Raw genomic sequence first — 24,779 nt, 5'->3', positions numbered from 1 at the left:
GTTGTATTTTTATGTGTACGTGTGTGTGTGTGTGTGTGTGTGTGTGTGTGTGTGTGTGTGTGTGTGCTTGTTTATGTCTATGTGTGTGTTTTTATGAAGTTAATACATTACGATTGTCTATGCTGGAATTCATTATAACACCCATAAACTGTTTGTTTATTTATTTTATTTGTGCATAGCAATCCAGTCGAACCGCCGCTGTCAGGTCGTTAAGGGGACTTGGCATTGACCCGAGTTCTCCTATAACGAATCACCCGGAACATACATCAACAAACCAACCTCTAAACATATCCAATGTTATCCCATCCACACAAAATAGATCATTTGAACTTAAGACATCATTGTCTATAAGCGTGAAACCAAATACAGTCGATTGTTCTCTCAGTCAAATGTTGAAGTATCAGTATATAAAAGACGCGTATCTTGTTTAAAGATAAATTCCAAGAAATACGTATACCTAAATGGATATAATTTTGATTACAGTCGTCATTCACATTGAGAAGAGTAATTCTCTTCGAGCGTACAAACATTGCTTAAACTGGACCTAAATGTGAGCTGGAGGTGCTGAATATAGAATGCTAATGATTCACAACGATAAGGTTTGATTAGGAAGGTCCATGGATTGTCTTTTTTTTTCAATATCTTGTTTCATTCTGCCAAATTGGAACTCGTCTTTCTCAGACCAAATGATTATATGCCCAGATGTATGTTTAGATATAGTCTGCGCGACTTCTCATGTGCATGAGGACCTCTGTTGTTTCCTTTAATACTCAGTAACAGGAAATCTGGACTTTCCGTTTTTACTGATGAAATCTGCTGGGAGACTCGTCTCAAAACACAGAACCATGTTATGAATCTAGGTTTCAAATAAAAGGAAAATAGGTCGATATGCTAGAAATTGGTTTATTTCAATTGAAAACAAAAAAGAACATGGGGGTGTGTGCTTTTTGTGCATTCATGGTATTCATCATAAGAATGTTCCCGAATCCCGAATCTCTACATGTATGTGTGTTGTGGTGAATGTTTAAAGAGCTATACGAGATAGGAAAAAAATAAACTTAATGTCCATATTGCCACACATACGTTCGTGTGATGCCTCCTCGGTTTATCCCAAATATTATGATGATCTCGATGGAACAGTTGTGGCCCTTGAGGGGAAGTTCGAGTGGAACAACCACCAAGTTAAACAAAGCAAATGAAAATGTTCATCTTGAGAGCCCCCATTCCTCATTCAGCATGATGATGTTTCGAGTTAGCCACTTAAAAGAAAAAAAAAGAAGAAGAAGAATGTAAACTCCGCTGCCTGGTGGCAACATCAAGACTGCTACACGGTCTGCTTGTTTCGCTGCCGACGATGTACCGTCGCTGACATCTCCTGAACCGTGGGAGATATCCGCCGTACAGAAGGCGGGCGACATCTTTCGCTTAATCACCGTTTGGACGATCAGCGCAGAGCACCCCATCCTCGGGCAATGCAAACTGGGTAATTACAAGACGGGGACCGCACGACATGTAACGTTCCCTTCTTTTCTTCATATTTCTTCTTCTTCTTCGTCTTCCCCATCTTGCCCTTCTTTTTTACCATTTCTTCTGCATCTCCTTCCCTTACTCTTCACAGCCATTTACTTCCTTTGGGCATTTTTAAGTTTTCACTCCAAATTGGCGTTGTTAGATTCGACTGAAAAATGATTTTCAATTTATTTTGTCGGGCAGCCCGCCAGCGGCTTCAGAGAAGAAACAAAATCTCTGCTAAACACCTCTGCTGATCAGCTGTATAAAAGGTGTATGCATGTATAAGCACTACATGATAACACTATGGAACGAATGGTTCGGGGAGGAGGGGAATTTTAATTTTCCTTGGTGGAATTAAGCCAGCGGTGGTGAGTTAATTCTGTTTCCCCGTATTTTATGGCAACGCACACTCAAAGATCGAGAAGCGCAAGTCATTTCTTTTTAAGTCAGGGGCGGGGAACCGGCCGGAAGGACGCACTCTTGATGGACTTTTCAAACTCAAATTTGAGCACCATTTGAAGCTTGTAATGTTCCTTAATGTCTTTTCTTAGTTTACGGCGATACTATTGAGGTCAGTCGCTTGAATTCACACGTTAAGAAATTCAGTTTGTTTGCTTTGCCCTTGTAAATTACCTCGTTTGTACTTATCGCAATTGTATTTTGTGTGTATATTTTCAAAAATAAAGCTTTCCTTCTCTCTCTCCCTCTCTCTCTCTCTCACACACATACACACACACACACGCACTCACACACACACACACATTTTTCTTCATATTCGTGTCTACCTGAAAAAAGTTAATTTCCAAATTCATAATTGAATATTAAAGAAAGTGTCTAAACACTTGCAGATACCACTAGCATAATCATCTGTGCAATACAAATCTGACTTGATTTCCAACGTACTGAGAGGAACAGCAACCCTGACGAAGCACCTGGCTATTAAGTGGCTGCAAAACTTTGATTGAACTGTCACCACAAACGCAGTGTCCTAGCTGTCACCTGAGAGAGCAATTAAAGTCACCCAGTATGATTCCGCCTCACCACTTGACACAGTGCCGGGAGATCGAGCTGACATCTCTCCGAAACTTACATAGATCACGGGGATTTATTTCATAGTTCAAAGTTCAAATCTATTTTCGTTTCCTTGAAATAAACAGAGAAAATGATATGCAATGTATAAGCAGAACATATTTGTAATAATTGCAAAAACATAAATTAACAAAATTCATGTGATAATGAGTAACAAAAATGAAAAAAGAAACATGATTGTTTTTTAATATATACATATTTGAAAGTATACATTTTTATATGTTGTTGTTTGTTGTTGTTGTTGTTGTTAATGATTTTTTTTTTTAGTAGTTCAGCTTAAGTTTCGGTTTCAGTAAGTTTTATTTATCCGCTTGTATAAAAGAAAAATGAGTATGACAATATCAAAATATTCACGAGTCATTAAAATATAAAGAAGAGTTCCCGGTAAAAAAAACAAATATATAATCATGTGAACTATACATGATATTTCATGACAAATCTTTAAGTATGTAGGTGGAAGAAACCCTTATCAATAAGCAAATCGCTTGACTTGGACAACGGCCTCCAAACAGTACGGCTTGGAACAATTCTATGTTTATCTAACTGAAGGAACAGAACACATACACATACAGAGTAAGTTCGAATGTTTTACCTTATGAGAGCCTTAGCAATAACATAATGATAAATTCCGTCGTGGTCACACTAAAGTACAGTAAAAAAACTCCTGGGGTTAAGACAAAGATCATCTTGTAAATATGTATCAAAATATACATAGGTCTATTATCATTGTTGTTGTTGGTATTATCGTCATCGCTAGTTAAACGGTTATGTTGAATACTTTCGTATTTGCCTGCATAAGCCATACGCGCCACCGCTGCTGCCGATTTGTCGTCATCTCGTCCGCTCTCTTTTTTTTTCTATGCATTTGGTTACTTTTTTTTTCTGATGACACTGGGCGACCTACTCCAAAATTTGAATCTGTATCATACGATAACCCCCCCCCCCCAAGAAAAAAAATGAAATAGATAAAAATGCGTAAGATATGCATATTTCGCAAATCGAAGGTAGTGTAATCTGTGGAATGAGAAATGGGGCAGATTTCGTCTTGGCGCGCCATGAGGAGCTAGACAGGGGGCGGTGGGGGTAGGTATAGGATGATCGATCGGACATTTTGTAAGGGGAATCCCCGGGGGGACAAGAGCACCGCCATGGAGAGAAAATGAGGTTTGTTTGTTTCTTTTGTACAATATAAACAAGATGAAGAGAGAGGGAGAGAGAGAAGCGCGAGGAAAAGACGGAGGGAGAAAAACATGGAGATAATGAGAAAGGTTGAAAAACAGAGAGAGAAACGGGGGGTGGGGGGGGGGTCTGGGCAGGGTGTGACTTGAAAAAGGGGTGAGTGGAAGACTTATGGAGAGTGCAGCAAAGGACGCCATTCATTTACCTTGTCCCCAGACAAATGTTTAATTCAAATCTTTGCAAAGCGACGTCTTGGTGGGAACCGAGATGGTATCGTCCAGCCAAAACAATTGCATGTTTTTATTCATGGGCTCTCCACTGCGCTTTTCCGCTTTGCTGAATTCTGGACACACACACACACACACACACACACACACACACACACACACACACACACACACACACACACACACACACACACACACACACACACACACACACACGTGGGAGAAACAGACAGACAGACACACGCACATATTATGGATAACCCTTAAATACGCACCCAGGGTGCATACATTGATTGATAGATTGATCGATAACTTGACGATACGAATAATTGCATCTCATTGTTGAAGTTTACCTTGAACAAAGCAATACTGCTGCAACTTTTTATGCAACTCCACTAGAAATCATGGAAAAAGAAGCATTATTGATATCATCATCGTTGTCATCATCATAACAATTATAATGATAATCTTAACAATCATGATCATAGTAATGATTAACGAAGATAATGATTGTTTCAAATCTGTTGTCTCTTTTGTACACAAAATGAGTAAGCTTTATGATTTCTTGGTTGAATCTCAGTGCAATAATTCTTATTATAATCTGCGACGGGAAAAAAAAAATCTGCACATATTTCACATCAGATCAAAGTCCCGGTTGAAATATACCTCTCTTCGAGCACAAGCCTGAACTTAATTCGTCCCGACCGGTAAGGTCACGTTAACCCCTCCATCCTATTTGTGCCCTTAAATCTTATGGATACGGTGTACTATTAAATCTTATTTTCTATTTCATCTATTTAAGTGCCTAAACCGCTTTCTCTTTTATGTCAGAAGAATATTGCATTCTGCTATATCGGTATAATAGTTTAACGACAAATGGCCTGATTTTGAGTTAGGTGATCAAAATATTAATGGTGTACCGTTCGTTACCCAAATGAATCACGTGTGTTTTGTCTCTGTTGTCGTTTATCCTGAGATCTGGTTTTTAAGCGTAAGTATTCATTCCATACTTCACGATCAATCATTTAATAGTTGTCGTCTGTGTTTAAAGTGCCTGCATATTTATTGAGATTGTATTTTGAGTTAGCAGAGTGGAATTGAGCTTAAGATATTAGCCCTGGATTTATAGTTTTCCTTTTTTATCTGTCTTCACTTTAAGAAAGGTTATCATGTCTACATTTTGCCATAATTACAAGCCTTTCAGTGTCTTAGCCTTAATCGTGAATCTTGTAGAAAGGGAAAGAAATTCTGCTTTGCAGTGAAGTCTGTAGCTAAGAAAGGAGTGGCGTTCCTTTTGAGGAATATGAACTGACCATGTGCAACCGAAAGATGGCGCTTTTACTTTCACCACCTGGGCAGCGTGATAGGCCATTTAGAGTTGAGGACTGGAGAAATGCCCATAGAAACTTGAATCCCATTTATTGCGGAGACAATCCATTATGGACTCATTCGCACGTGCTTCCCTAGTTTCCTCTAAAATGTCAGTTTCTGTGTAATCAATTGGTGGAAACGCGCTAACAGCAAGATTCGCCCCCTCCAAATGTCCTCTTCTCCATCGATAACGTATCACATATTATTATTGTGCTAGTAATAGGCATTTCTATTCTTTCTAACGCACGAGAAAAAAAAAATGAAATTCAGTCAGGCACTACTTAAATCAACCAGATACACCTGGTTTTAATTGTAATCAAATGATATCAAGAATATGAATCTATATACGGTGGTCTCGCACAGGTGTGTTGTATATGGGTCAACTCATTGTCATCTCTATTATTTACTACTAGTGTCATTATTATTATTATTATTATTATTATTATTATTATTATTATTATTATTATTATTATTATTATTTTTATTATCATTATTATTATTTATCATCATCATCATCATCATAATCATCATCATAACTATTATCATAGTTGTAATGTTGTAATTATTATTACTATCATTATTTCCCAGTAAAGCCATGAAAAGATGCCTCAATTCTGTTCTTGGTATTAAACCAAGATAATTAAGATTATGGCTGTATAGGTAAGCTATGAAAATCAACACTTAAATGGAGCCATTCCAAAATTACGCATTAATGCATTCGCACTGTTGGGATTTTTTTTCTTTCTTTTTTTTTTCCCTTTTTACAGGAGGTATTGGCTTAAACATTCTAGCAAAATATTGACTGTGGAACAAGTGGACTTTTTAATTTTCAGCCACATCACTTATTCCATAACAGCATTCTCAGCTTGACTTTGAACTCAGAGAAGCGTAGTGTACTGGATACGCGTCAACTCTCACAAACCCTCTCATTCATTGCATTCACGTATGAATAGACTGCTGTCTACATACATTAACTACTTTGTTGTTTGTTTGTTTGTTTGTTTGTTTGTTTGTTTATTTGTTTGTTTGTTTGTTTGTGTGTTATATTCACCGGGCCTAAACTCAGGAATTCATTGGACCCAAGCTTTAAAAGAGATAGCTTGTTTGATTGACTTATCTCTCTTTAAAAAAAAAAATCGAGTGAAAATGTTCACTCTTTAAAGAGTGAATAACAGAAAAGAGTGAATTTAGAGTGAAATTGGAGTGAATTTGAACATTTTCACTCATTTTGGAGTGACCGCAGGGATCACTCGAAGATCTTCGAGTGATCCCTGAGGTCACTCCAAAATTAGTGAAAATGAACATTTTCACTCGGTTTTTTTTTTCTTTTTTTTTACGGAGTAAGAGACAATCTAGGAGTGAATTATTACAAAGATATTATCAACCCTCCTGCTTGATATCCTCTCCTCTCTCCATCTCTGCTCTCCCCTCTCGTCTCATTTATTCCTTCTATTTGTTATTCTCTCCTTCCATCTTCTTTTCATTAACGGAGCTTAAAGGGATGGTATAGTATTGCTGGAGAAGAAGATTGGGCTTACAACTTTCTGTGAGATACCAAGAAATTATGAAATAGTACAGAGCCTATCATTCTACATGTTCTAGGAGAAATTCGAAGTTCATTGGATGAAAATCGGTTTTGGAATGGCTTAGACATCCAAAAACAAAATAAAACAAAGCGATCCTAATAAAAGCTGGGTGCAACCTTTTATTAGGATTGCTCTGTTTTGGACATTTTAGTTATTTCAAAACCAATATTCATCAAATAAACTTTGAATCCCTCTTGAAATTACATTTGATTTTCATAAAAGGCTTCTCCTTATTTCACCAAAAAATGTTAGAAACCTGAAATTAGGTCTCCACCAAAACTATACGATCCCTTTAAGACTTATTGTTTATATATTTTTTTATTTTAAACATTTTGATATAATACTTTGCCGGGATAACAAAACCTTGTATCTCAAATTTTCGTGAAAATCACTCTACTTTTAATCAATTGTCAGATAATGAGTTCATTGATAACCTGTTCAAATCTTAGCTGTCTCACCCCAATACCTTTTGTTACAGTGAATTTGTCTCCCAGGATTTCTTCCTCTCTTAAGACACGAGCGTTAAATTGTTATGTGTTTTAATATTCGGAACCTAAGTAATGCAAGCTGGGTTTTTAATTCACCCCCTCCCCATGAAAAAACAAACAAACAATCAATTTGGCTGTTATTATCACTCATCTAAATCAGAAGACTAACAGTGTGAGCTCACATAAAACTTACGTAGAAATAAAAGCAGAGTGAAATTTATATCAGAATAATTATTGGAAAGTTGTAAAGCATATATTAAAACAAATATACATACAATTAAAAATCGCATCAAATATTAAAACATTACTTCACAACATAACAGCAATGTCAAGGAGACTTGAGGATGAAAAAAAAACATAGTAAAGGAAAGAGAAGTGTGCAGAGAGAGATAGAGAAAGGTAGAGGGGTAAAGAAAGTTGGTGCAATAAAGAAATAAGAGCAGTAAAGAGTGTACGTAAGACTACATTCAAGATTGTGTCTACAATAGAACCAGATGTGTCCTTGTTTATCCATGCAAAGAGAGAGAGAAAAAAAAATACAAGAAATCATAGTAAAATCGAAGACCAAGGAAGAGGGGTCCAGATATCATGTCACATTACACGTTGATTTAAATTTAAAAAGACTGTTTATCATTGAGAGCAGTGATTTAAAATGGTCGCGTTATCACATTTGATGCATTTGTGTCGGTCAGGTGTATCACAAAACATCCTACCATACAAAATTTTCGCAAAAAACCTAAAATATAAGGAGATTTTATTTCATTTCATTTCATTTTATTTATATCATTATTTTTTCTCAATAAATCATAATTGTAGACGGTCTTTTCTAGAAACAATTTTATTATACCAATAGTTTACATCTGTTTATCTAACAAAACTTAGCATTGATCATACTGATGAACATTTTTACAGTGGTTGTTTTTATCCCTAACTCACATTTTAAACCTATGATTTTGAAGCACTAAAGTTGGGTTGTAATTTCATCTACAAAAAAGGTAAATAATGACTTTATATTTGAGACAGGTGACCGAACCTCACCTGGAGAATTGTGTAGACACCCGACCCCCCCCCCCCCCCTTCCCTTTAGATTTAAGGCCGGAGGTGTAAGAACTTACATAATTATACGACATATACTTATATAATTATGCCATATCATGTACATGTATGTTGATACAAATTTAACATGTGTGTCTGTGGAGAATTATTACAAGCTTGAGGGACCGCGAGGAGAGAGAAAGTTATTGATACGCCCTCTACGACGCATCCTTGACAAGCGAAAGGCGATACCAGTCCTGGTAGGAGTATCTTCATTATGAGTGTAAATGCACGCTCACATCCCTACACTTAAAATATTAATATTCATATCCCCATTATTTCCTCTGCTATTGAAACTAATCTTTTATCTCTCACTCAATGATAATAACCCTTTTGCTTTTGAATCTTCGTGCCCTATTTTTAACAACAATATCAAATCAACTGCACGGAAGAATTAGCAGGCAATGAAATAACAGGAAGAACATCGTTGGCGGTATCAATGTACCATTGAAATAAAAATTTATGTTGCGAAACAAGAACGCGACGAAAGCAAACTTTTATCGTTCTCACTTGATAGACAATACCATTGTTCAGTTTTGATTAATTTTCAAACGCTTTGTTAGATAATTTTGACTATTCAAGGTAGGGAGTTGCAAAGAATAAAACAAGGAAGACTCGATGATTCTCATCCATGGCTTGTTTTGAGAGTGCTGCTATCATTAGCACTGGTCACGCACACCTTACACACTATTAAAATCCCTACCTCTTCTTTATGAATCCTCATACAAAGGTATATAAAAGCAACAACAGTACAGCTAGACAAACCCCCAAGCAAACAAACAAGCAAGCAAACAGTGTTAAATAGATATCATTCCTCGCCCACCTGTGTGCAGTATTAAGGAGAAAAATCGATAGAGTAAGTGTTTTCATAATATCTCTGACAGTTAATTTAAGAACGTATTTACACCTTTAACAGCAACTCCATTCGATAGTCCAAATTCGTCAGAGAGCATCGTTAAGCATGATGTGGGAGTTCTATTTCGTTTTATTTCTAATTAGATTTGTAATTACGTTTTATTTGCAAGTGATTGAGTATGCATTGGTTTGGTTCAGTCGTTAGCACATCTGCCTCCAAATCAAAATGACCCAGGTTCGCGATTCCCAAGTCTAGCTGAGCAATGTTGTGTGTAATGATTTCGTCCCCTCTTTATTAAGAGGCAAACGAGGTAAAAAAGAGGACATGAAATTGAGTTCCCGTTTGTGAAAGGGTCACAACTCATGCACGTAGAAGATCCCACCGGTAGTATGGTAAGTAGTAATATAGGAAGTAAGCATGTAGAAAATGCACTAATTTGTACATACAATATTAAAGTTTACTATAGACATGCACTCTGGTGAACAAGAAAATTATTACAACAAACTATAAAAAAAAGAAACATGTCTACTTTCCATCTGCCTCATAAGATGAAAAAAAAAAAAGAATGTGCTCAACTCAGAGGAATCGGCAAAAGAGCACGGCTTATACTGAAAAGCAGATTTCCCAATGGGGGATCGAATGCATGTAATGTCCTTGTTTTTCAGGAATTCTTGCAGATCTGACAGACAATATAAAAGATATATACGTATATATTTTGTTATTGTTGTTGTTCAACAAAGCAAAATAGACATGCTAAGAAGTAAAAACACACACATACAACACACAAACACATACATGAAAATGTATGAAATATCATAACTGATCTTAAAGTGATATTTAAACTTAATAAATTTTGGTATCAAAACGTGGCTTTATACTTCCAGTACATCATTGGTGACGATTCAAACAAACGTTTCAAAGTTGCCTCGTTTAACCACACACACACACACACACACACACACACACACATATATATATATATATATATATATATATATATATATATATATATGTGTGTGTGTGTGTGTGTGTGTGTGTGTGTGCGTGTGTGTGTGTGTGTATATATATATGTGTGTGTATATAATCTCTCTCTCTCTCTCCCTCTCTCTCTCTCTCTCTCTCTCTCTCTCTCTCTATATATATATATATATATATATATATATATATATATATATCTGTGTCTACTAATAAAATCATGTTCCCCGATTGGTCTACATAGCGTCCAGTGACCAAACGCGACGCTTCTCAATGCCGAGAAAATGCTGAGAAAAATGTGTCTTCTCGAGATAATCATATTCATGGTATAGTGCACTATACCATGCGCACGACGTCATATTCATGGCATATTCATCGATAGCTTGTGTAAAATGCTATCGGTATCGGTCTCATAGACCGCTGTGTATAATACTGCCAGTATCGTCCACTGCGCGCGGTACACTGTATGATCGTCACTCTGTGCATCTGCAATTTGTAAACCAACAAGTCTAGATGAACAGTTCTTGTATAATAAAGAAAAATCTCAAACAATCCGGATTGTAAATATTTCATTAAATCCGAGACTATGAAATAAACCAGTGATGTAACAAAGACCTTACCCCATAAATAGTATTCATTACTAAGCCTTTGGAAACTAAAAAAAAAAAAAAAAATCGATACAATTAATCATTAATATGTTTTTATATAAATGATATTGTTTATTTTCATGGCAATATACGTTCTTCTTTTTTAATTTCACAACAAATTTGCACATAGTAAACATAAAGTAAATTGCTGGCTAATTTTTCAAATCAATAATCTCAACACCGGGTAAGTTACAAATTTTTTAAGTTACAAATTATGATCCTCTTATATGATGCATTTCTTACAAAAGGATAAAATAATAACATTATGATGTGTGTTTTGTATTTTGTTACAACTTTTTTTTTGAAGGAAATGGATGACAAATTGAATCCACTCCAATTTATAAAACCAGTTCCTCTGTACCTTTCATGAGTGTCGGTACTAAAATAATTATGTTCTATCAACGTCCTACAACGAAACTTATCAACTTCCCTTATCAAACTTACAAAGTAATCCACAAAGTCGTTTAATTCTGGCAAGGATACCATCTTTCTACATGTTCTGTCTGTCTGTCTGCCTGTCTGTCTGTCTGTTTCTGTCTTTCTCTCTCTTTCTTTTGTTGCTGGTCGACAAGTCAATATTGGAAGTCGTAAAAATTTAATATCATAATCACGTAAACGTCACTTATAAGACGTGTGGGGGGGGGGGGGTGGGAACCTTAAGAAACCTGTTCCGCTTTCTGTAACCTGACCTATATTATCTTGTGTATTAGTGTGCCTATTCATCCTTCAGTGTTCTCACGATCGATGTCACATTCGAATCGAGCATGCAACATGGAAAACATTGGTCTGACAGCTTGTTTTCTTGGCCAATGACCTAGGAAATAGACAGATTATTCGAGAGCGATATCTCTGTTTATCAATTGCTGTTGTGGTTGTCCAAGAGCGTGTTTCATTAACTTTTTTTTTACTTGTCCATCACACCCAGGAAAATTACGTAACCATTAATGGCACTCTGGCTTGTTTGTTCTGTCCACATCCACCGTCCATTTTGACCAGTCAAAAGAGTCTCCAAATCGTAGCTGCCGATATCAAGGACAGAAAATGTATCTGAGGAACTACCTGACCGGAAGTTAGGTTTGAGATAACACGTGGAGTCATTCACCGCTCATAACGACAACCAGACAGACCGTACTCTGAGAAATATACAAAACAAATAGTTGTTTTTCCTGTATCCTTTTCGTTCTCTCATTTTGTTTTCTTACTCTATAAGATATTACATTTCATGTTTATCTTACAGATTAAGTCAAACAAACAGATCTTATTTTCATTCTTCTAATCAAATCCAAAATTGTAATGACATCACACATATCGCACACTTTCCACGGGACTGATTTTTTTTTTATTGCAAACGTAACTCCCTTTGAAAAAGGCAGCATTTCGATTATTATTACATTGCTATTATAAAATTATTTCATGCGATGGATATATTTACTCTTCTGTCGGAATCATTTCAAAGAATATGTGTTGTATGGAAATTAGCACTCATGAGTTGCACGCGAACAATCAATACAAAGTGGAAAAAACTGAGGTAGACATCAAGAATACAGGACGTTCCTCGTTAAATATCTTCTTTGTAAAGCTGTAAAGTGTTTAATTCTTTGTCTTAGGTTGCTTAATTCAGCTACGCCAGGTCGAGTAGAATAATGTGAATCCCGGCATGATAACAGATGAATGGGACAGTGAAACCCTGGTCAAACCTAAATAATGTTTCTTTAGCAAATAATCGAACGCAGTCTTTGTCTTTTTGCCAATGAAAATCCGGCTGGAGCAAACAGTCAGAGCAATATCCAGTGTATATATAACATATGATGACTATATTGATCAGATTTCATGTTCTGTGCTATCATTGTTATTACACCATGGATGTGCCATGTCCGAACGGAGACACATAGCTCATGGTTTCTTTCAGTAATATTCATAGCAGCGGATGCGTCTCATAGACGCACCCGTCTAACTAAGATGATACTGCGGCAGCTCACACACAAGAAATTAATTTCGACCTTATCAGAGCTAAAAAAAAAGAAACAATACATGACATATCAGATATCTCATGAATTCTCTAAAATTGCAGAGTGGAAACAATCTTCAATAACATCTTTAAAAAAAAGTTTACCAACTTTTTTTTGTTTTTTGTTTTTTGGAGAGGGCATGAGGGGCAGGGCCTGTGGAGGGGTTTGTTTTTCGCATGAGAATAAAACAGAAAAATCGAACATACAGTAGTCATGATACGTACCAACGCACACCGGCCGTCCATAGCCGACGCAGCCAACTAGGCGGGCATGGCGAGTAGAAAGCAGGCGGGCTCGCTCGCGCAGAAACCAGACTCAAAGCCGGATAGCATTAATTTCACATCGCCAATACCTGACATCACTTTTATCCTCTCAGAAGCACTTACAGCGCTACACCTGATTATTTTCTTTTGTACGATACATTTCCCCTTTAATTTAATTTTGAAAAAAGTTTAATATTTCAATGAGATCACGTCAACTGACAGTATAATTCCTATCAACATAATATTCCACTGGCAACACAATCTAAGTGATTTGAATACAATAACTGTACTCTTTTCAGTCTGCAAAAATGATGTGAAAGCAAAATCGAATCTTTGAAAAAAGTAACGTTTTAATGGGAAAGAAAATGTCACTTTTCCAAGCAGTCCACACTACTCTCCCGTAGATCTATTGTTGGGGCGCTTTTTGCTGTGGCTACTTTTTTTTTCATCTCCATAATCTATGGAAGTTTTATGACATATTCTGTTATTTTTTTCTGGTCAAAACAAGACAAACAAGGAAAAACATGTAAACAAGCTTATTTTTTACCAAGATTCAATCCCGTGCTGGCTACCTAGTTTGTGCAAATTACTTTAATCAAATTATCCAAATAACTTTGGATATAAATCATGTGGCAATTGCTATACGATCATTTCATGTTTTACAACTGTCAATTATATGAAAATATACACATAATTTAAAACTGTCACCTGTTTTGCCCTCGACAATACAATGTATGTCTCAAGCATAAATGTACTGTAGCGACCTTTGAAAAAAAGAAGAAGAAGAAACCTGCTTCAATAATGTATAATAAAGCTGTGAATGGCTCGTTCATGGCCGTATGAAGACATGCAATGTTATCGTCAAAGCAGTTATGATCTGTTCGTATCACTGGGCAATGTTTTAGCTATGATAGCTGCTGTGGTTATAATTATAGTCAGTTAGTCATACTGACTATTTTGTTTAACCTTGTCACAAATACGATAATATTTCATGAATTCATTCCAGTGAATTTATTTTGCCTTTGTTTGGTTTTCAGGGAATCATCAAAGAGTGGAATGAATTAGTAGCTTACCTCTTAGTCCACGTGCGTCAATGGTAATACGGCTGACGGGCTGGGGGAAAAAGTCCATAAAATCCGAATCATCCCAGGGAGCATGTTTTGATGCTGACAATATTAGACCTCCTTTTGCAGGGAAGCAACCGATCCAATTATGAATTTTGTTCCTGACACTGGCCATGTTACAAGTTCTCGCTCATTGTTAAATAGAATCTGGCGTGTTTTGTCAGCAGCTTTATATCTGTTACATGTCTTTCCACACACTGTTAAAGAAACTTCGAGTTTGCATTTTGTCTCCCAATAGCACTATTCAAGTCGGCCGGACGTGGGGTACGATTTATCTCAAACTAGGGGCAATTACCTCTCGCATTAAATACGTTTTTATCTGTGTAATTCATCCGGTTAGTTGGATTATGGTGTCGTAAACCCCGCGACTTACGGCGTTTGAAACGGCTCTAATAGCGCCTGATCTCAAGCTTAAATGGCTGTTATTTGATGATTTAAAAATTCCACCACATTAGGACCTGACACTTGTTATGACTCCATTCCAAAGATTTAAAGGTCGAATCTCAGCTTAGTAGATGAAGTCGTCATACCTTCAGTGATAAAGAGTGTCATATTAAGTATGCACCTTGAAATAAAGAAAATAAAACAAACGAAAAATTAATGTTAAAATCAACGAGAACATTATTAAGGAGAAGTACAGAGAGATGGAGTGGACGAGAAAAAATATAGAAGCTAGGTTAAAAAAAGAGCAAGGGATCCTAGAAATTGTCAAGAAAACAACGGTATCACGATATAAGGAACATGTTCTAGGGTTGCACTTTATTTTTTCAGTACACTGTCCGTGTCTTTAATTAGGACTGAGCCTGTCTTGAGCCTGTTTAAACATAAACGGTGTCATTAGGGGTGATGTCCGCCATTATAGCGTGCAGTAAAAACCGCCCTTAGCAGACGGAATTATTGTGCGGACTTAATACAATTCAACACCTACTTATGGGCTGTTAAAGCCTCTGAATGTACGCGAATAGGATTTCAAGTCCTATAAGCGATAGAATATAGGCAATAGCAACTTCACTCGTGAATTAATGAGATGCCTTGAAAAAAATTACACTCTGTAGTTTCGAAACACACAATCAATGTTTTCACCAGAAATACAACAGTCTCCTTTATGTTTTATGTTTATTGATTTCTGATCTAGGAAGAGGACGTGGATTCTTCACTACAGCTTGGCTTTATAGGTTTAACCTCACTTGTCTACAACCGTTAATACAACATAGCGTTCAATATCCCTCATTCGATCACAGAAACTGTATGTTTGCCACCCAAACATCACTGTCTTAATATATTCCACAATCACACGTGGACTCTTTCACTCATAAACATCTTCACGGAAGATGCTTGTGATAATATATATGTATATATATATATATATATATATATATATATATATGTATATATATATATATAATTACATGTGATAGAGAGAGTGAGACAGCGTTGTGGTTGATATCGATTGATATGAATATTATGAGAAATTTTTCATATTATGACAATAATTATGTTGTTTGAAGGGATATTTCTTGTGGAATTTGACCCCTGTTATGATTGTGACTATATTGTGTCTATATGTGATTGATGTCTTGAGTATGTTCGCTTGTGGTGATGATGATGATGATGATGATGGCTGTAATAATGATATCAATTGTTTAGCTGTTTTAAGTAACATTATTCTTCAGGGGTGTTGATCGTGATAATGACTGTTGGACGATGAAGTTGATGGTGGTGCTGGCGTTCATGCTGGTAGCGGTGTACTGTAATTACCCGCAGCGGAAGTTATAAAGGCTCACTGCTATTGTAATTGTACTCGATGTTCAAGTAATTTATTTGTGTGTGTGCGTGTGTGTGTGTGTGTGTGTGTGTGTGTGTGTGTGCGTATGTGTGCTTGTGCGTGTAAGTTTTGTTCCTTTGGTTGAAAGAAGAAGAAGAAGATGATGATCTCAAGACACCATGTCGACCAAAACCCGTTATCCCAGTCAAGCAAGTGCATATAATGTTTCTCCAGTTGTACGTTAAAAGACAATGTGCTCAGACACACTGAATCGTATCCATTCATTTAAGAACTGTTGCAATAATCTTATTTGTGTTTTGATGAAAATATCGTTGTCAATTTGTCATGTGATTAATTTGTTCAAGTGGAGAAATGTAACAAACTGAAACTAAAATGCGGAGGAATAACTCCTTCTAGCAATCCTTGTTTATTTATAATGCAGGATGTTCAAAGCATATTCATATAAAAAAATGAATATCGTTTATAGGTTTATACAGTAATAAATCGGAGTAAATAAACATTGAGCAAACTGTACTTTAATTCACAATAAGTAATTCGTGAATTCAATAAACATTGTAATAGAGTAGGCTAGGCTTTCTCGTGTATTTTTACAGAAGACAGAAGGCTTAGACATAATACAAGACGAACACTAGAAACTGCACACTGGAGTTAAACAGAATGTTATACACATATTTAAACCGAGATTGATTCCTTGAACAAACAATTCTGGTGTTGAATGAATTGGAAGTGAGAAATTCATCAAAAAATACAAAGTTAACAAAATGATCAAATTTTACAAAGTTGTGAAATGAAGAATTTTCATTGTATAATGATATTAATTATTAATTAATAATTAAATATATTCGTTTTATTAGATGTTTAATCACAATTATCATAGTGCAAGGATACTGTTATTCAATTCCTTATAACATTAAGAATTGCAATTATCATTATCATTATCATTATCATTATCACAATAATAGTTGTTATTTCTATCATCATTAATTCTATTAGTATCCTTATCAAAAATGTAATCATCATTAATGCAGTAATGCAAAGTATACTCGTCTGGTGTTTTGATTGAACCTAATCCCCTATACATTTGACTGCACCTATATATAAGCTTCAAGGCTTATCTTCTCACAACTAATAATCTGCATTTACTTTCGCTAAAGTAGAAAAGAATATGTCATAGGCAATTTACACGCTTTTAGCATACTACCGGATGAATGAAAATCTACATCGATATGTTATAGGCAATATACCGGTATAGACAATGTGTTAAGCTTGCAGCGCATTGTGTCTTTTGGAAACACATTATTTTAGCTGTGCATATAAGAGTCTTACCAATACAGCTTCGTGCATTATAATCATGTCAGTTCTCTGTCTAGAGTGCGAAATGTCTCCCCATACATTCGTCAGGGATGGGCAGATCTAAAACGACTCAAACTTGAATGCGTGTATATGAACATAGATATAGATATGATGTTCATCTTGGAATTTTCCACGTGTTGGACTTCAAATATTATAATTATAAGAAGAATGAGTCTCAAATACGCCATCAGTAGATCCAACAAGAAGGTTTTTATTCACAAAATTTTCAACCCGCCTCGGGCCTTCGTCATTGTACTAGTAGGCTATACACTACACTGACGAAGGCCCGAGGCGGGTTGAAAATTTTTGATATAGATATAGATATAGATATAGATATAGATATAGATATAGATATAGATATAGATATATATATATATATATATATATATATATATATATATATAGATATAGATATAGATATAGATATAGATATAGATATAGATATAGATATAGATATAGATATAGATATAGATATAGATATAGATATAGATATAGATATAGATATAGATATAGATATAGATTTAGATTTAGATATAGATATAGATATAGATATAGATATAGATATAGATATAGATATAGATTTAGATATAGATATAGATATAGATATTGATATCTCTAAAAAAAAGCCAGTGAAAATATTCACTCTTGAAGGAGTGAATACAAAAAAGAGTGAATTTAGAGTGAAAGTAGAGTGAATTTTGAGTGAAAATGATAATTTTTCACTCGTCTTAGAGTGACCTCAGGGATCACTCCAAAATCTTCGAGTGATCCCTTAGGTCACTCCAAAATGAGTGAATATTTTCACTCGATTTTTTAGAGAGTATATATATATATATATATATATATATATATATATGTATAGATAGATATATATATATATATATATAGATAGATAGATAGATGTATACATACAGATATAGATACACGTATATTTACATGCATGTTAGGCCTATAACATAAAATTATTCTTCAAAAAAGGAGAAGTTATTAAAGTTTGCAATTTCGCGCATGCTGTGTTTTGAGAAACTGATGTAGCTGCAGCATACTTTGTTAATCTCTATCTTTTGTTTTTCCTTCACCTTCAGTAAACAAGAAGGAGAATGCTCTACAGCTGGTAAAATTTGTCGGGTGTCTTTCCAACCATATAATTTATATTTATTGATCTAACAAACACGGGAAAACGTTTCGAGTTCCATTTTTCTATCTCCGTATAAATCACTCCAGTCAGGCGTGGATATGCAAATCCGCAGACAGTCCGGCTTTATTCAGAATTCGAAACCCGTGCGATTATTAATTTACGATACCCCAAAGTCGGGATGATATGAATTATTGAGGCGTGTTGGTATCTCTTGCAGTCCGGGCTTCCCAAATTGTGAAAATTAAATACGACACGGGAAAAGTAATATTTCTGACTGGTTCCAGAGATATGGGTCCAACGATATGTTCCGTCAAAACTTGAGATTATGTAGCATGGCAAAAAAAAAAAAAAAATAAAAATAAAAGGAAAGGAAGAGGAAACGGGATGGAGATGATAAGAACGAGTATAAGGGTCTGTTTCCACCTTACAAACAGCAAGTTAAAAAAGAAATTCATTTGGCACTGTCTTGCCAACTTCATCGAGGTTCAAAAACAAACATACATACAAAACGTAGAAACAACTGAGCACATGACTTGGGTATATATGCAAATATGAATTATAGGAATTCAGAATTATAATATGTGTCTTTCGTGAGTAATTTTGCTTTTGCAGGCATTTTTACTAGGTTGGAAGTTTTGTGAAAGACCATAGCCCATTTTGTTTTCGCTTTACCCTTCCCTTTTTGTTTCATTAGAGCTCGGAATAAAACGTGAATGCAGCTAGCTTCTTCGTGGTTGACTCATTTAAAAGTTCAGCTCAATTAAGAAACACAATTTTCCACTGATTAGGGTATGATATTTGATGCCATCATGTCGTGACAGTGTGGTTTCAACAGTTTTGCAATCTGCGTCCGTGTTCACAATCTGGTTTGTTTGCATAAACATTGCAAGAACAACATAATCATTTCTAACCACACAGAAGTTTTTAACCTACTCATGCTAGTATCAATGATCAATTAAGACATTGTAGCAGTTCAGTGTAATTTTCATATGAGTATATTAGACATTTCTTCATCAGGGGAAAAACATATATTTTGTTATTATCGTTATCACTTTGTCTGATTTGTCGGATTTTGCATTGTGACGTTTTCAAAAACGCGCGAAGATATAAGCACACGTCGAGTTTCGTATAAAACGTTCACTAATTAGCACTAGCTGTAGCTATCGTTCCAAACTTCACCCGAGTGGGATAGGTCAAAGTTCAGTAACACCCTCATGTGGTTGCCTATCCATTTGAACGTTGCTTTACTTGCGATTCTAGTGTCATATTAACTTACCATCAATATACACTGTATTATTACAGGAATTTAGAGAGAGAAAGGGAACTACAAGATACAAGGATTGCTTGCTTTAAACAGTGTTAAAACCACCAAATTCATTTGGATCTATGCAGACCAAGGTAAAAGAAAGATCTGTCAGTTTCTGTCATTGGCATGTTTACGGAAAGCAGCCACTGCCAAAGTCGCCATAAGAATATAGTACTGCGAATCATTATACGAAAAAAAAAAAATGATGGAAGCATGGTCCATGAAAGTGCTATCCAATGATTGTTTGTACTTGAATAACTTAGAAAGGGGTTCAAAATGGTTTGAGAATGATGCTTGATTAGCCTAATTATGGCAACATGCAGTGTGTGGCCTCGTAATAATGTAGGTCCACAGTTCCTATCAGAGAGAAGCGATTATCGACACGATAAGATGCTTCCTCTTTGCGTCATTAAAACGTGTTAAACATGTTAAAGGACTGATCGCGTTTTCATGAGTTTTACGAGTGTCCTAGTTTGTTCATCACTGTACTTATTATAGGATGTACTCGATGCGGATCCTTTGATTTTAAGTAGAAATACTCCATTACGACCACAATATGTTGCCCATACGCCATTAGCTGCTCCTACAAGGAGTAGCTAATGTAGCCGGTTGTCAAAAACGTGTTTGATGTGCTGGCAATGTGAAGCAGCGCACAATTTGATTCCTTGTCACTTAAAATTTATTGGGGGGGGGGGACAGAGCTCATATACTGCATGAGTACATTCTTAAGCGTATGTACATTTCATATGTGTTTGCGTATGTGTGGATTCGTGTGTGGGGAATGTGTGTGTCTGTGTGTGTGCGTGAGAGAGAAAGAAAAAAAGAGACAGAAAGAAGAGGATGTCCTTCAATTTGGCCTTTTGCCATTAGGGGAATTTGAATAAGGTATGGTTCTTGTACGATTATTAAAATGGAGTAATCGATGTTGTTTTATATTGACCGAAATAACTACATGTATATGAATACAAAAAGGGGAAAAAACAACAACAAACAAACAACACGACCTTCCCTGAAAAGAAATTGAATCTTTCCACCGCACTTTGAATATTCTCGGTGTAGTCAAATGGTTATATCAGTGGGGAGCTAAATTATAATGTAAAGTCAAAGACTACTCTTGTGGTCCAGAGGAGTCCAGTGCAATATAGCTACGGAGAGCTGCCTATGGGACACCATAAACTATTTATTCACAGTTCCACATGTTTCACGGATGACATCAGGTCGATCATGTTGATAGGAAGATAAAGGGCCGTAATTTGTTGACCGTCTGCCCCGGTCGTTGCCGCGGCTGGTCTCGGCACTCTTTGATAGCCCGGCAATGCTCGAGTGTAATGACTTTAATTTGTCGCTGATTATTTAGTCGGCATGCAAACTTGATAAACACAACCGATAATTGGCCACAGCCTCATGCAGGAAAACGGCGGAATGTCTATTAGAATGATTTGTAATTCGACAGGTTGAAAGAAAGGCCGGGAACAAAAATACAATAGTTTTGTAGATCCTTTGTTTGTCCACTCCTCTGGTCCTTACCACAAGTTTGTAACAAGTCATCACCTCGCCATTACTAGAAAAATCTTATGTCTCGGTTTAGAGGTTAACTTGAAGCATTTCAAGAATTTAAACCGCCTTTTTGAGTGTCCTCATTCAACCATTTCTATTATTTTTTTTAATGTATAAGTTTGTGTAAGTTTTTTTTTTAATATGAATGTTCACTCTAATCAAAGTTTGAGTTTCTTCTCAAGCTTTTTAAGAGAATTATAACAACATACAATTTCCATCGCGGTATCAATAACGATATAGATATTTTCTGTGCTCCACAAGGTGCGTATTATTCCTCCCTTCCTATTTACAATTGGCGTGTCTTTGTCCCCGTCCCCGATAAGATCCTGCGAGTCTCTCTCAATATCATGATACGTGACTAAAAAAAAAAAATGTGGTCAAATCTATTTGCGTATGTATGAATAAACAAATGAATACATAACATAATCTACAATAGCCCTTTAAAAAAAAACCACACATTCACAATACAGAATGTCCACTCCGCGTGTGCAGACGAGGAATTCTTGCTCACATCCACCCAAAAATGGACATGACGAAAAATGGCATCTTTTAGAATCAAGGCTGCCCTTTTATACCTTCCGTTTGAAAGTGTGATTTATTCTAATGATCTTTTTTTTCTGTCCTAATTTCCTTTATTGTTTCTATCTAACCAGCTGCAACCAACTTTCAAAGTACGCATCCCCTTTCTCCTCTTGTTCTTTTCCATAGTTGTTGGCATGCAGTGTCATCCCTACCAGCGCTACTGTCAAAGCTGTTTTTGGGTTTTCTTTCTTTTTTTTTTCCTGCAAGGAGCTGTGGTTAAAGGCGCGCTATAAACACCTTTCTTTCACATCCATCATTATCTCCAAGGTCCTGCCAAGTTTAAGTGTACGTCTGTACGACAAATCGAGTATTGCATTACAACAGGATATTCTGGTTTGCACGAAAAGGGGGGGGGGAGTGAGAGGGCATGTCCTATAAAGAGCTACTATCCATATTTAGAAGGGGGAAAGGGGGAAAATGAGCAACGTTGAAGTACCATTTCTAAAGTTTTACTTGACTGATAACACAACTCGAAGAAAGTGTAATCTTGCATTCTTTTTTGCCCTTGTCAAAAATTACAGAATTACACTATTCTTCTTGTTAAGGTAGAATATAGTATAAAAGAAATAGGTCAATGAAAGATTTATTCTTTAAGAATGCGGTGTGAGCCACTCTTTCCCCTATCCCTTGGCTCTATGCGCAAGTGTCAAGCAGCGATGCAGTATAAATGATTTCCCCTCCGAGATATGTGGATAGAAATCACAAAATTAATTTCCACGATGGTGATCATTATTCCGTTTTCATCCGCCTGGTCGTCTGCCGGGCTGGTGTCGTCTGCGCGGGAATCTCGGACTCGTCTTCTCGCTCGAAGCCCTAGCTTCCGGATCGTATTACAGTCCCCTGATACCGCCGGCCCCGGGGCCCCCGCTCCGATCGGGTTAGGTCGCGTTCCGTTCCACTGGGCCATATACAGCCGTCGTCTCCCATCGTCCCATAGAGCTATCATTCAAGAAGTCCTCTTTCTAAGACGGACGTCTTACGGAAATCTTAAAAGAATTCAAAAGTCATACAGTGACGAGCAGGCGATCGCAATATTAAACGGTGGTTTCTTTTTTCCTCGGCGTGAAACACCCGCAGGCCAGCAGCGCGGGAAGTAAGAGTGATCAAACAGAGTCTCTATTTGGGGGTAATTATGAGCGTGTACTACGCGGATTACCACCATCAATCAGCGGGCTTGAACACGCGAGCAACGGGCGATGGCTGGATCGCTACCGCCGCAACGGCCCGTGCTCCGATGGATGCCTCGCCGATCCTGTCGTCGCTCAATGACCTCAATCCGTCCACACATCATCACCAGGGCTCACAGGGCTTTTCCCAAAGCAACCTCGACAGTACTTTCCCCTTTTTCATGCCCCAGTTCTACCCGCACCACGGCACGGAGGCCTACGGAACGCAGTCGGGGAAACCGTTCAGCTCCTGTAGCCTCGGCTCCTCCGCCGGCGTCGGCGCACCGGCCCAGCACGGCGTGGTCGCGCCGTACTCCTCGCCTCTTTTCGATCAGTGCAAGCAGAACGATCTCAGCTCATCGTATCTGTCCTATAAGGCTGTGGACTTTCAAAAGCAGCAGGACCTCGATCCCAACGGGGACAGGGAGATCCGGGAGATCTCGTCGCTGCGCTGCGGCAAGGAAAGAGATGGTGATAAAATGGCATTCTATCCCTGGATGAAGAGCGTCAGCCCTACATCAGGTGAGATCATGGTGGGCATTTTCCACATCCACATTTATTGTCTGTCCTCCGAACTAAACATTTCAACAGTGCCATCTGTCACAAATGTAGACTTAAGAGTTTCATCAATATAAAAAGCACACTGGACGTTTCCTGCAACGCGCGAGAATGAATTTCATCACATTCTAACTCGTCTTTTTCTTTCCACCGCACAAAACCCGGCACCTTGGCGGGCGTGCTATGTATACTCATAAAAGCTAGACACAAACCTCCTTTTATCTTACGCACTAATTACTAAATAATATACAAATATATAGTATATAAATGCTAAATACTACCTACATACTGGGCAGTATGTTTAACATTGTGTGGGTCACAAGATACTCTCCATGCAAACGTTATAAAGCAAATGTATACTGTATATCACCATTAACCCTCCGCAGTTATTCCATTACGTCCGTAAGCACCGTTTCCATAAATCAAAATTAAAAGAAAAAAAAAAGGAAATACAGGGAAGTGATTGCAAGACAAAACGAATTGAAGTAGGCCTTGAATTGCCAATTGCTGGTGAATCTATCATGCTTTACTCAGGAGTATGATTAAAAGAACAACAACAACAATACACACGAAAATACCACATGGCTTGACCATAATTAACATTTAAAACTGAAGTTCAAAACTGACCGATTACTAAGGATTTGCGAATTCGAACAGCTATAGTAAAGTTTCTCTTTCCCTTCCATTTAAGTATATACCTATACTATACATCAATCAAAATGTTGTTTTACGCTTGAAGAATATTATGTCAGACAACGAGGACTTATACTGGCCAGTAGTAAAACAATCGACACTCCGTCACAGCTCGTACAATCAACCGTGGCATGAGGGTTTTCTTTCGACGCACGATGAAATTCATGCACTTGTTTTCATGTCGTCGAAACCTTTCGCTCATGAACCTCCAAGCACCAA

The 24,779-nt window shown here is 36.9% G+C and overlaps 1 protein-coding gene across 1 annotated transcript in view; it reads left to right on the top strand.

Moving 5' to 3' along the window:
• The first annotated feature begins 23,275 nt into the window (after positions 1 to 23,275).
• The window catches only part of LOC139736500 (homeobox protein Hox-B7-like), a 35,370-nt gene continuing 33,866 nt past the window's right edge, over positions 23,276 to 24,779 (top strand). Inside the window, exon 1 of the mRNA XM_071647250.1 lies at positions 23,276 to 23,831. Coding sequence (XP_071503351.1) covers positions 23,276 to 23,831 — 556 coding nt within the window. The remainder of the gene's footprint in view (positions 23,832 to 24,779) is intronic.

Source organism: Diadema antillarum, unplaced genomic scaffold, assembly GCF_040938485.1.
Source record: "Diadema antillarum isolate AM-2024a unplaced genomic scaffold, OU_Dant_1.0 seq00000649_RagTag, whole genome shotgun sequence".
Lineage (NCBI taxonomy): Eukaryota > Metazoa > Echinodermata > Echinoidea > Diadematoida > Diadematidae > Diadema > Diadema antillarum.
Note: the sequence above shows the minus strand (reverse complement) of the source record. Positions and strands in the feature narration are given on the sequence as shown.